General features: G+C 42.8%; 1 protein-coding gene across 2 annotated transcripts in view; it reads right to left on the bottom strand.

Annotated features, from left to right (window-relative positions):
• Positions 1–12,446, bottom strand: part of WDR26 (WD repeat domain 26) — a 144,263-nt gene that overhangs the window by 14,813 nt on the left and 117,004 nt on the right. For both annotated transcript variants that reach the window (XM_073628325.1, XM_073628326.1), the window contains one exon: positions 4,504–4,633. In XM_073628325.1, coding sequence (XP_073484426.1) covers positions 4,504–4,633 — 130 coding nt within the window. The remainder of the gene's footprint in view (positions 1–4,503; positions 4,634–12,446) is intronic.

The raw sequence follows: 12,446 nt of genomic DNA, 5'->3' as shown, positions 1-12,446 counted from the left end.
AACATGATTAAAATCTACTCACAAGGGTAGAAAGAAAGTCACGCTTATAGCAATCTTATGGCAGCCAGTCCACTGGTAGCAGTTTCCAGGTCCTAGGGAGAGGACGTACGAACCGCTGCTGGCTGACGCGTTTCGAAGGTGTCCCTTCTTCAGAGCCTTGAAAGCGTGACTTTCTACACTTGTGAGTAGATTTTAATCATGTTTTAAAATATACTCAAGAATAATGCACTAGGCTGGTGCGCCTCTTTCTTTCTATTTGACTACTAGGATATCCCCGTCCTGGAGGGCAGCAAGGCCCAAAATCATTTTGGATTGAATTTCTTGGATCATTTAGCTTACACACCTGTGCACAAGAGTATTTGCTTTTGAAGTATGGCTGTGGCTGCTGCACACAGTTTTTTACCTTCATGCATAGAATGCACAAAAAAAAAACAAAAAAAACAAAAACCTTGTGCCTTTACAACCACGTTAAAGGATAAGTTCATTTTAAAAATAAATGCTCATTATTTTGCGGGTAAAAAAAAAAAAAAAAAAAAAAAAAAAAAAGTGCATTATTTTTGTTGCAAGAGCCTGTAAAGCATTGCACCAACCATCAGATCGCTGATGCCATGCAGATCTCCTGCAGACCTGGCAGTGTATTGGCTTCCTTGTAAAAGGAAGCCGATACATTCTGACAGGAATAATCAATGAACTACCACAGCACTCGCAGCACAGTGGCAGTTCATTAAAAACTACAACCCGACAGCTGCAAAAGGATGTCGGGTCTTGTAGTTCATTCGTACACAGAACTCTGCATATGAATGACGCAGTCATATGAGCAGAGACCTGCACAGCTACACTGATTTAACCACTTGCCGACTGCCTTGTTTCATATATACTGCGGCAAGGAGGCTCAGCTGCGCAAACCGACGTACCTGTACACTGGTCTGTGCATGAGATGCAGTGGGCACGTGCAGGTCCGGCAGACTTAATGTCCTCCGGCCACCCACAATCGTGGTACAGAGGCAGAACGGGGATCTGCCCATGCAAACAAGTAAGATCCCCGTTCTGACAGGGGACATTGAGATCTAATGTTCCTAGTGATCAGGAACAGGGATCTCTGTTGTCCTAGTAAGCCCATCACCCACACAGTTAGAACACACCCAGGGAACAGTTAACCCCTTGATTGCTCCCTAGTGTCAACCTTCCCCGCCAGTCTCATTTATACATTGATTAGTGCATTGTGTTTAGCACTGACCACTGTAATAATGTCACTTATCCCCAAAAGTGTCACTTGGTCAGATTTGGCTGCCGCAATGTCGCAGTCCCACCACCAAAAAAACAAAACAAAACAACAAAACAAAACAACAAAACACACAAAACAACACACAAAACAACACACAAAACAACACACAAAACAAAAAACAAAACAAAAAACAAAACAAAAAATTGCAGATCGGTGTCATTACCAGTAAAAACAAAAAATAAAAGTCTATCCCCTAGTTTGTAGATGCTATAACTCTTGCGCAAACCAATATATGCTTATTGCCATTTTTTACCAAAAATATGTAGAAGAATATATATCCTTTTTTTATATATATTTTTATAGTAAAAAAAAAAAAAAAAATTCTTTCAAAATTGTCAGGGCAAAAAAATAGAAACCGCAGAGGTGATCAAATACCACCAAAAGAAAGCTCTATTTGTGGGGGTGGGGGTGGACAATTTTGTTAAAGCGACAGTGCCATATCGTAAAAAACGGCCTGGTCATTAAGGGGTAAATCCTTCAGGAGCTGGATGTGGCTTAAGTGGTTAAAAAAAGTGACTGCTAATACAGGGAACTTCTCCCCATACTGCAGCCACAGGGAGAGCGAGCAGCAGGTGGCGTCTGTAGCAGTGGAAACATGTTACATTTCCACCCTAAAAACGGGTGGAACATGTAACACGTTCCCAAAGATGAACTCATTCTCTAACAGGATGGGATATTGCCATCTTGCTATCAGAGCATATATACAAGAGTAGAAATAGAGGAGTCGTCTCCATCCATTGATAAATGTAGAGCAGCATAGGTCTGACCAGGTTAAGCAATTGCTGCCTGAAGGCAGGTGGCGTTTATTTCTCATTGCTTAAAGTGGTTGTTAACCCACTTGTACTAAATGGTCTTATCCAATCTGTACCATATGTGTTCCTGTGTAATGTGAAAAATCCACCGATCTGTACTCATAAGTTACACTCTGGGCGCTCAGCTAATTCCTCTTCCTTCTCTCTGGCTCACAGCTGCAGTGGGCGGGGCTGAGCCCTCCCGCTAACACGAGAGAGAGAGGGAGACACGACAATTAGCTGAGCGCACGGAGCTTATACAGGTACAGATCGGTGGATCTTTCACATTACACAGGCACACGTTATAATGGTACAGAGGGGGTATTTACTAACAGATATAAGAGCAGCTGGGGGGGCAGCAGGCGCTGGTACAAGCAGGGAGGGGAGGACGACAGAGGAGACACAGACAAAAGAAAGCAGGATGCGGATTACAGAATCATGTAAAGGAAACAGTGTCGGGGCTCAGCAGCCATGATTATTGTGGTCAGTTTGCAGAGGGGAGGGTATAGCCAGGCTGGATCAGCCAAGTTTTTTTTTACGGTATACGGGGGGGCCAAATGACAGCACAAGCACTGTGCTGTATAACATGCTTTAAGGGAACAGGATTTTTTTTTTTGGGTTAACAAACGCTTTAAAGTCTAAAGCTGGCCATACTCTATCAAATTTCACTTTGTTGGGTGGCTTATTGATACCCCCTTGCCTGACATTCTTTGATTTAACATGGGCTCCCCCTGCTGTCAATCACATCCTGTGACAAGGGAGTGGGGCCCGAGCCTCACTGTCTACAGATGGAGCAGCCTGCGATCAAGCCCGCAGGTGTGTCATCATAGGAAGTAGCTTTCTATGGTAGCACACCGAGAAGAGGTGGAGCATCGGGGATGCTCTGTGCAAAACCATTGCACATGGCAGGCAAGTACAATATAAATATGATAGATATCTATCTAATCACTTTAAGGCACTAAATTATTGCTTACACATTTCACAGCAATACCTCATGTGTGCCACTAATTATGTGTTCATACACTACACTGTTTGCATTGGAGTGTGTACAGGGTGCTTTTACGTTTTCCTTTTTATTAAATTTAAAAACAAACGCTCTTTACATTTTTTTTTCTTCATTTACTTTTATTGCCATTACAAGGAGGCAAAATAAACAAACGCGACTGAATGTACAGGTGATAAGGCCCATTTATAGGGACATCAGGGGTCTATTAGATCCCCGTTGTCTCACCTGAAGCCAATCAAGCATAGATCTGAACCTGAAAGTGACAAAATACTCACCGCTTCAGAGTTATGTAGTCACAGGGGAAGATTGGGGAATGGATGTTTCCAGATCACCTTCTGCTGTCAATGTTACAGCAGTTACCACAGTACTGGGCTCCCTGGAGGAATGGGAGAGCCTAAGATTTACAACAGGCACTGGCAGCCCACTTTCAGAGCCCCATAAAAGTGACCAGGCGGCTCTAGAGCCACCTGGATCACTTTTACCTGAAAGCCCATTGTAAGCTCTAAAAAACAAACACACATACCAAGCTCACATGAGCTTGCTATACATTCTTGAATACCACAAATGTACCTTGGTAGACAAGAGTTTAAGACCTAAACTGCACAGGTGATTTGTGACTGGCCAGATACAAAATGTGTCATCTAAAGCATACTCTTCCTGTGATGAGGGGAAGACGCAAAGGCCTGCTTTTGGCCAACATCCATCCTTCTAGGTGCAGGGCTTACACCCCAGATATTCTTCAGTATTCTTCCATCCCAGTAAACATTCTACGAAATACGAATCGCATGTATACGTGTTTGAACTTCCACATATAGCTGTCAGATGGCAGGATGTTCCTTTATCCAGCTCATTTTATAACTTTTTTATAATGGAAAAGCAGGAGAGATCAGATTAAACAAACTGCAGCGTGACACCCAGAGGAGGAACGCTCCCTTATCTATCCTAGCAGATACGTCATTGCCTGGCTTAGATTTCCTGCAACCCTTTAGTACTTGTACTACAAGTTTTGGTCAGCAGCATTGCACAGATCACTTCAACAGAATGAAGATTTAACACACTGCCTGCCAGAAAGCCAAGTACTAACCTTTATTTATTGGGCAGCTTTTATTTTGCTCTTTTGAAGTTAACAGGATGCTTTAGCAAACAATCAAACTTGATTAATTCAATCTTCTCACTTGAATACAACCAAAAAGGAAAGATTTGTGCCTCAAAAAATGATTATATTTTCACCAGGACAGATCAAATGGTGCTGGTTGTAGTTCACATTGATCGTTTACTGCAATTAATTTTTAGGACACCCCATTTTTTAAATAACTGATCTATTGAACAATCATAATAAGTCTGCAGCCTGCATAAGCTCAGAATGAAGGAAGGATGAAAAGATCTATTCAGAAGCAAAACAAACAAGAACTCACTGTTACCTTCACTGCCGCTGGCGATGAAGTCTTCGTTGTGACCACCAAAACACGAGTGTATTGTGTAAAAGCCTTGCGTCACGCCTTGGTATTTTCTCACTAAAACTCTATCTTGCAAATCCCATAAATGAACGCCCTGCAAGTAAAAGGGAGGACATTACACACAGCAGATAGGAAACAAACATTGCAGCTATAGGCAGGTTTTTACCGTCATCAAAAAGCACATAGTGTATATACACACCTTCACCCATTCATATAATCATAGCACACTGCTCAATATGGATTAATGCAAATTACTGCTCTGTGTCCTGCATGAGTGAACAATGCTGGCCAAAGAGATACACTATATTACCAAAAGTATTGTGACGCCTGCCTTTACACACATGATCTTTAATGGCCTCCCCGTCTTAGTCCGAAGGGTTCAATATTGAGCAAGGTCCATAAAAGACATGGAGGGGTGGGCCAACTCAATTTAGAAACTGGGATGCCATTAAAGTTCATATGCGTGTAAAGGCAGGCAACCCCAATACTCTTGGTACTATAGTGTAGCTAGTTACTGTTGTGGCCCATGCCATTCTTCAGTGGGACTTTTTTTTTTGTTCAAGGCACATGGTTAAAATTTGAGTGGGTCCCTTTTTCATAAAGTGACCCGGTCAAGTAACAAAACTACCCAAAAAGTGGCCTCCCTCTGCCCACACTGCCAATGATGCTTCGTTGGAGAAATCTTCAACTGAAGTCCACTAAGAAAAAGACACCTCTGGGAACATCCATCAGATCGTACACCAAGCTCCATGGATCCTCCACATTACAGCACACAGAGGTCTCTCGGCAGACTTCAGAGGTAGATTTTGCTTCAACTGTGCGGGGTTCAGCAGCACGGGCAACGGAGATATCTACTCCCTATATCCAGGGGAAGGTCTTTGGCTAATTTTAGCTTCTTTACAAAGTCACTTTAAGGAAGAATTAAAGCACTTTAAAAATGTAACAAGGTTGGTTACGAAGATGGTTCGTTCTACTTTCAGCAGACTCCGTTAGGGGTAGCATGAAAGTTCGGTTTCTTCCTTGGGTTCCTTAAAACCGTCACAGCCTTTGCATGTTTCCTGTCCATGCATTACTAGAAAAGCTTATTTATGCTTAATGGGATCACCCGGATAAGCATTTTTTCCCTCCAAAGAGATTCTCAGTTCTCTATCCCATGGAGGAGAAATTCACACACAAAAAAAAAAAAAAAGGAATGTACCAGCAGTTGACGCTGCGATTTCCAGTGTGAATAAAAGACCAACTTGTCCGGTAGACAATGCACAAATGCTTAGGGATCCAACAGATAAAAGGTTGGAATTCCTGGTAAAGTCCTCTTTCTTTGGAAGGTGCCCCTACTCGCTGCAATAGGCATCTGTCAATCCCTAAAAGACCAATTTAGACAGGCCCTTAAAGAGCTTCCTGTACAGCAAGCCCGGGATTTGGCCAAGCTACCAAGAGCATTATGTTTTGCCATAGATGCTTAAAAGGCGTCCCGCCTTGTGCTAGTACACATGCGTAGAATCCTGTGGTTTAAAAACTGGTCAGTGGTAGAACCATGCAAAAAGCTCCTGAGTGGATGTATTTGTCCAAATCATCCCCAAATAGCCAATCCCCATAAAAAGGAAAACCAACCAATTTCCAGTGGGAAAAGTACTTTTACCAGTCAAAAGAATGAATAAATGCCCTTCATTTAAGCAGATTCTTTCTCCTGTGCCAGAGGCATCTGCCTCTAGGCAGTGGCGACGGCCTCCGCCGCCAGACTCTAGAGGAAGACCTCAGGGTCAGGCCAAGGCACGAAAGCAGTCCTAGGGCCAGAATCATGCAAAACAGAATTCTAAAGCCTCATTATAAGGGGCACCCCCCCCACCCCCACCCCTTGCCAGTTCTCAGAAGTCTGGTAAGAGGAAATGGACAGAACTCCATAGTAACTCTAGGGTACAAACTGGAATTTCGGGACTTTCCACCGTCTCGTTTTCTAAGGTCAAGCGTTCCCAAAGATCCAGGAAAAAATCTGTTCCGGGCACTAGACCAATTAATGGCTTAGGGGGGTGATCATACAAATCCCCACAGAAGAACAAGGTTTGGGATATTATTCAAACGGTACCAAAACCGAATGGAGATGCCAGACCCAGTCTAAAAAAATCTAAAATCAGTTCCCAAAGATCTGCTCCTTTTGCATGGAGTCAATCAGGTCAGTGGTTTCTATCCTACAAGGAGGAGAACTTCTGGCATCTATAAACATCAGGGATGCATATCTGCATGTGCCTATATTTCCCGCTCACCAAAAGGTTTCTGGTGTTCGAGGTAGAACAGCAGCATTTCCAGTTTGTAGCCTTGCCCTTCCGGCTAGCTACAGCACCCCGGGTGTTTACAAAAGTCCTGGCCCCACCTCTAGCCAGGTTAAGGGCACAGGGCGTAACAGTCTTGCCGTACCTAGACAATCTATTGCTAATAGACCAGTCGGTGACTTCTTTGGAGCGAAGCGTACGCATTACAACCAGTTACCTCTAAAAAGGCTGGAGTACTTGGGGTCTGATCATAGACACTGCCCAGAAAAAGGTGTTTTTGCCTCAGGCAAAGATCAATTCCATAAGAGCTGGTGCGGATGGTCAGGTCGAAAGGAGATCCCTCCATTCGCCTTTGCATGAGGTTGTGAGGAAAGATGGTGGTTTCATTCAAAGCGGTTCCCTATGCCCAGTTCCATTCAAGACTGTTGCAAAACAGTATCCTGTCTGCTTGGAACAAAACGATTCAAGCTTTAGACTTGCCAATGCGGTTGTTCCCAAAGGTGTTCCAGAGCCTCAGTTGGTGCTCGGTATCCGGGAATCTGCAGAGGGAAAAAACCTTCATACCAGTTACCTGGAAAGTGGTAACGACAGATGCCAACCATTCAGGTTGGGGAGCAGTACTGGAAAAGACAACTGTCCAGGGACAGTGGTCCAGAACTGAAAAAGCCTTGCCCATCAACATCCTAGAGATTCAGGCAGTGCGTCTGGCTCTGAAGCCCTGAACATTCAGGCTACAGGATTGTCCTGTAAGGATCCAATTCGATAATGCCATAGCTGTGGCCTATATCAATTGCCAAGGGGGCACTAAGGGTCACGCAGCTCAGAGAGTGGTGGACCATATTCTAGCTTGGGCAGAAAAGGATGTTCCTTGCCTATGGGCAGTCTTCATTCCAGGAGTAGAGAATTGGCAGGTAGACTACGCGAGTTGCCAGCAGTTGTTCCCAGGGGAGTGGTCCTTTCACCCCAAAATCTTTTTGGATATAGCCAAAGATTGGGGATCTCGGACATAGATCTTTGGCGTCCAGGTTCAACATGTAGTTGGTCAACTTTGTCAAGGACAAGGGATCCACTCGCATGGGATCCCCATTGGGTCAGTTTTCACCGAGTTAGGCTTTATTCCCTATTCAGTTGCTACCGCGGCTTCTTTGCAGGATCAAGCTGGAAAGAAAGCCGGTAATATTGTAGCCCCAGCATGGCCCAGAAGGTCCTGGTAAGCAGAAATCGTAAAGATGGCGGTGGAGGATCCATGGTCCCTTCCACTATGGCCAGACCTACTCTCACAGGGGCTGATATTCTATCCTACCTTACAAACTCTAATTTTGACAGTTTGGCTATTGAAGCCCACATTTTGAAGAGACTTAGTCTCTCTGGGTCACTGATTTTTACCTTCATTAATGAAGCCGGCTTCCAGAGTTATATATTATAGACTCTGGAGGGCTTATGTTTCCTGGTGTGAATCCAAGGGTTGCCACCCTTGGAAAAATAACATAGGTGGAATTCTTGTTTTTCTACAAGTACAAATGAAGCTGGCCTTGAGTACTATTAAGGACCAAGTCTCGACTTTATCGGTCTTATTTCAAAGATCGATTGCTTCGCATTCTTTGGTCCGGGGTTTTTATACAAGGGATAATGCTGCTTATTCCGCCAATTAGACCACCCCTGAACCCTTGGGACTTGAACTTAGTTTTTTGTCGGTATTGCAAAACAGCCCTTTGAACCTTTACAGCATACTCCTTTGGTCCTTCTGACAGGGGAAATAGTGTTTCGAGTTGCTATACCCTCTGCAAAAGGGTGTCGCAGTTGGCCGCTCCTGTAAAGAAGCCATATTTAACTATTAAGGTGGTTTTAGGTTTCCACCTAAACCAAGATAGTCCTACCGTCTTTTTTTTTTTCTAAAACCAGGGTCTAGGGTAGAGAACTCACTACATTGTCTTGATGTAGTGAGAGCGGTCAAGGTCTATTTAACCACTTCAGCCCGGACCATTTGGCTGGCAAAAGACCAGAGCACTATATCCAGTTGTCAGAAGCCCTAGGCCTTTGGCCATATGATCCTTGTTGAAGGGGAGAAAACATTAAAGTGGTTCTAAAAGGTTTACCTTTAATGCATTCTCTGCCTTAAGAGTAAAAACTTTTTAAATAGTGCCTTCCCCCCAGGCTCTCCTAAATACTCAAATGAACTGGATCTTGGTCAAGCACTGTGCACGTCAGCAGCAGCTCTTCTCCAGTCTCACAGACTTGGCTGAGAGCAGCGGGAGCCATTGGGGAAGGGCCGAGCCAGGTCGTGTCTCTGAATAGACGCAAACAGCCCAGCTGGGGAATGCGAACGCACAAATGTCTCCATGGGAAGCAGCTGGGAGGGGCCAGAAGCGCCAGCAGGGGGATCAAAGAAGAGGAGGATCTGGGATGCTCTGTGCAAAACGGGGAAGGGGTTTGCCTATGTATCAAGAATAATGTACAAGTAAATGTGAGAGACGACATCACTAAGGGGGCTAGGGAGGTGGAATCCTTACGAGTAGAGCTCCAAAAAGGGATGAAGCCAAGGGGAAAATATTACTGGGAGTATGCTATAGGCCCCCTTACCTGAGGGAGGAGGGTGAGATGGATCTCCTATCACAAGTTAGATTAGCAGCAATGATGGGAAGGGTTATCATAATAGGGGATTTTAATTATCCAGACAGACTGGGCAGAAGGAACCACGCATTCGTCTAAGGCTCGCCAGTTCCTAAATGTCTTGCAGGACAATTTCATGGTTCAGATGGTAGACGCACCAACTAGAAATAACGCGTTAGTAGATCTACTGATTACCAACAATACAGACCTGATCACAGATATGGAAATATGGGGCAATTTAGGAGGAAACAGCGATCACAGGTCAATTGGCTTCAGTGTAAATGACACAAATAGGAAACATAAGGGGAATACAAAGACACTGAATTTCAAAAGAGCCAACTTTCCTAAACTATGAACCTTGGTAGAAGGCACAAATTGGGATAAAATCTTAGGAACAAAGAACATGGAGGAGAGATGGGTTTGCTTTAAGAGCATATTAAATAAGGGCATTAGCCAATGCATCCCATTGGGTAATACATTTTTAAAAAAGAGTGAACAAAAGTCCTGGACGGCTTAACTCCAATGTAAAAATGCTTATAAAAGCAAAGGAGAAGGCCTTCAAAAAATACAAGGTTGAGGGATAATCATCAGCATTCAGACTTTATAAAGAATGCAACAAGAAATGTAAGGGTGCAATTAGGGTGGCTAAGACAGAACATGAAAAAGACCCAGAGGAGTGGGAAAAAAAAAAAAAAAAAAAATTAAGTAAAAAAAAAAAAAAAAGGGAGGACAGACCACAATGGCCCCATAAAGAATGAGGCAGGACATCTGGTTACAAAGGATGGGGAGATGGAGAAGGTATTGAATGTATTCTTCTCCTCAGTCTTCACTAGGAAATTGGGGGGCTTCATTAACCAAACCGCCTTGTTTATCCTTATGACACATCACAGGAAGCACCTCCATGGTTAACAGAGGACAGAATTAAAATTAGACTTGGGTAACTTAACATTAAATAAATCACCGGGACCAGAAGCTTGCATCCGAGGGTACTTGCATCCGAGGGTACTTGGGGAACTCAGTCAAGTAATTGCCATACTATTGTTCCTAATTTTTACTGACAGTCTACTGACTGGAATGGTACCAGGTGATTGGCTTTTTTCCAATGTAGCACCAATATTTAAAAAGGGCCCAAAATATATCAATGGGATTTATAGACCAATTAGCCCAACATCAATAGCTCTTGGAGGGGATAAGGGACTAGATTTTAGTAAGAGAATGGTATCATTAGCAGTAATCAGCATGAATTCATGAAGAATCGTTCTTGCCAAACCAATCTATTAACCTTCTATGAGGAGGCGAGTTGCCATCTAGATAAAGGAAGGCCCGTAGACGTGGTGTATCTGGATTTTGCAAAAGCATTTGACACAGTTCCCCATAAATGTTTACTGTACAAAATAAGGTCCGTTGGCATGGATCATAGGGTGAGTACATGGATTGAAAACTGGCTACAAGGGCGAGTTCAGAGGGTGGTGATAAATGGGGAGTACTCGGAATGGTCAGAGGTGGGTAGTGGGGTCCCCCAGGGTTCTTTGCTGGAACCAATCCTATTTAATTTTGTTCATAAACGACCTGGAGGATGGGGTAAATAGTTCAATCTCTGTGTTTGCAGATGATGGTAAGCCAAGCAGGGCAATAACTTCTCTGCAGGATGTGGAAACCTTGCAAAAAGATCTGAACAAATTAATGGGGTGGGCAACTACATGGCAAATGAGGTTTAATGTAGAAAAATGCAAAATAATGCATTTGGGTGGCAAAAATATGAATATAATAAACAAAAAAAAACAAGCGCTGAAATGGATATGCCGTGATATAAACAAATACTGTGAATAAGAATTGCTTTGTAGTGATTGATTGAACAATATAAATTAAGCTTCTATCAATTAAAAGGTGATCAGAATCCCATTAAATATAGAAGACATATAAAATTGATGCGCTCTAATGAATGGTCAATCAATGTGCATAAAAAAAACTGTGCTAAATACAAAATGTGCAAAAATGGAAATATACCATTATACAAAGTCACTCAATAAATAAATAAATTACTGGCGAATGCAAATTGACATTGAAGTTCCCTAACAAATGCTAATAAATGCAAAAAATCCCCATAGTGCTAGGTAATAATGCAAAAGAAAATAATAATGCCAATCTAATGAATATATACTGCCAATAAAATGCAATCATAAGACAAAAATTCATGCAATCTATACACGGGGGGGGTGCTAGGATGGAAAAGGACCTGGGGGTCCTAGTAGATGATAGGCTCAGCAATGGCATGCAATGCCAAGCTGCTGCTAACAAAGCAAACAGAATATTGGCATGCATTAAAAAGGGAGATCAACTCCAGAGATAAAACGATAATTCTCCCGTTCTACAAGACTCTGGTCTGGCCACACCTGGAGTATGCTGTCCAGTTCTGGGCACCAGTCCTCAGGAAGGATGTACTGGAAATGGAGAAAGTACAAAGAAGGGCAACTGAGCTAATAAAGGGTCTGGAGGATATTAGTCACAAGAAAAGGTTTTGAGCACTGAACTTAGTCTCTCTGGAGAAGAGATGCTTGAGAGGTGATATGATTTATACGATTTTGATTTATAAATACCATACTGGTAACCCCACAATAGGGATAAAACTTTTTTGCAGAAAGGAGTTTAATAAGACTCATTAAAATTAGAAGAAAAAAAAAAGGATGTTTAACCTTAAACTACGTAGAAGGTTCTTTACTGTAAGAGCAGCAACAATGTGGAATTCCCTTCCACAGACAGTGGTCTCAGCACACACATAGGTTGGACTTGATGGACTGGTCTTTTTTCAACTTCACCTACTATGTAAAACCATTACACAGAGAAGGCAAGCATGACATGTTTGTTTAACCAGTCAAATGCTGAAATTTCTTCCCTACATGTATAAAAAAAAAAAAAAAAAAATTATTTCGCTAGAAAATCACTCAGAACCCCCAAATGTTTTTTTTTTTTTTTTTTTAAGCAGAGACCCTGGAGAATAAAATGGTGATCGTTGCAATGTCACACGGTATT

This window comes from Aquarana catesbeiana, linkage group LG04 (genome assembly GCF_042186555.1).
Source record: "Aquarana catesbeiana isolate 2022-GZ linkage group LG04, ASM4218655v1, whole genome shotgun sequence".
NCBI lineage: Eukaryota > Metazoa > Chordata > Amphibia > Anura > Ranidae > Aquarana > Aquarana catesbeiana.
The sequence above is the reverse complement of the archived record's forward strand: the minus strand, read 5'-3'. Positions and strand labels throughout refer to the sequence as shown.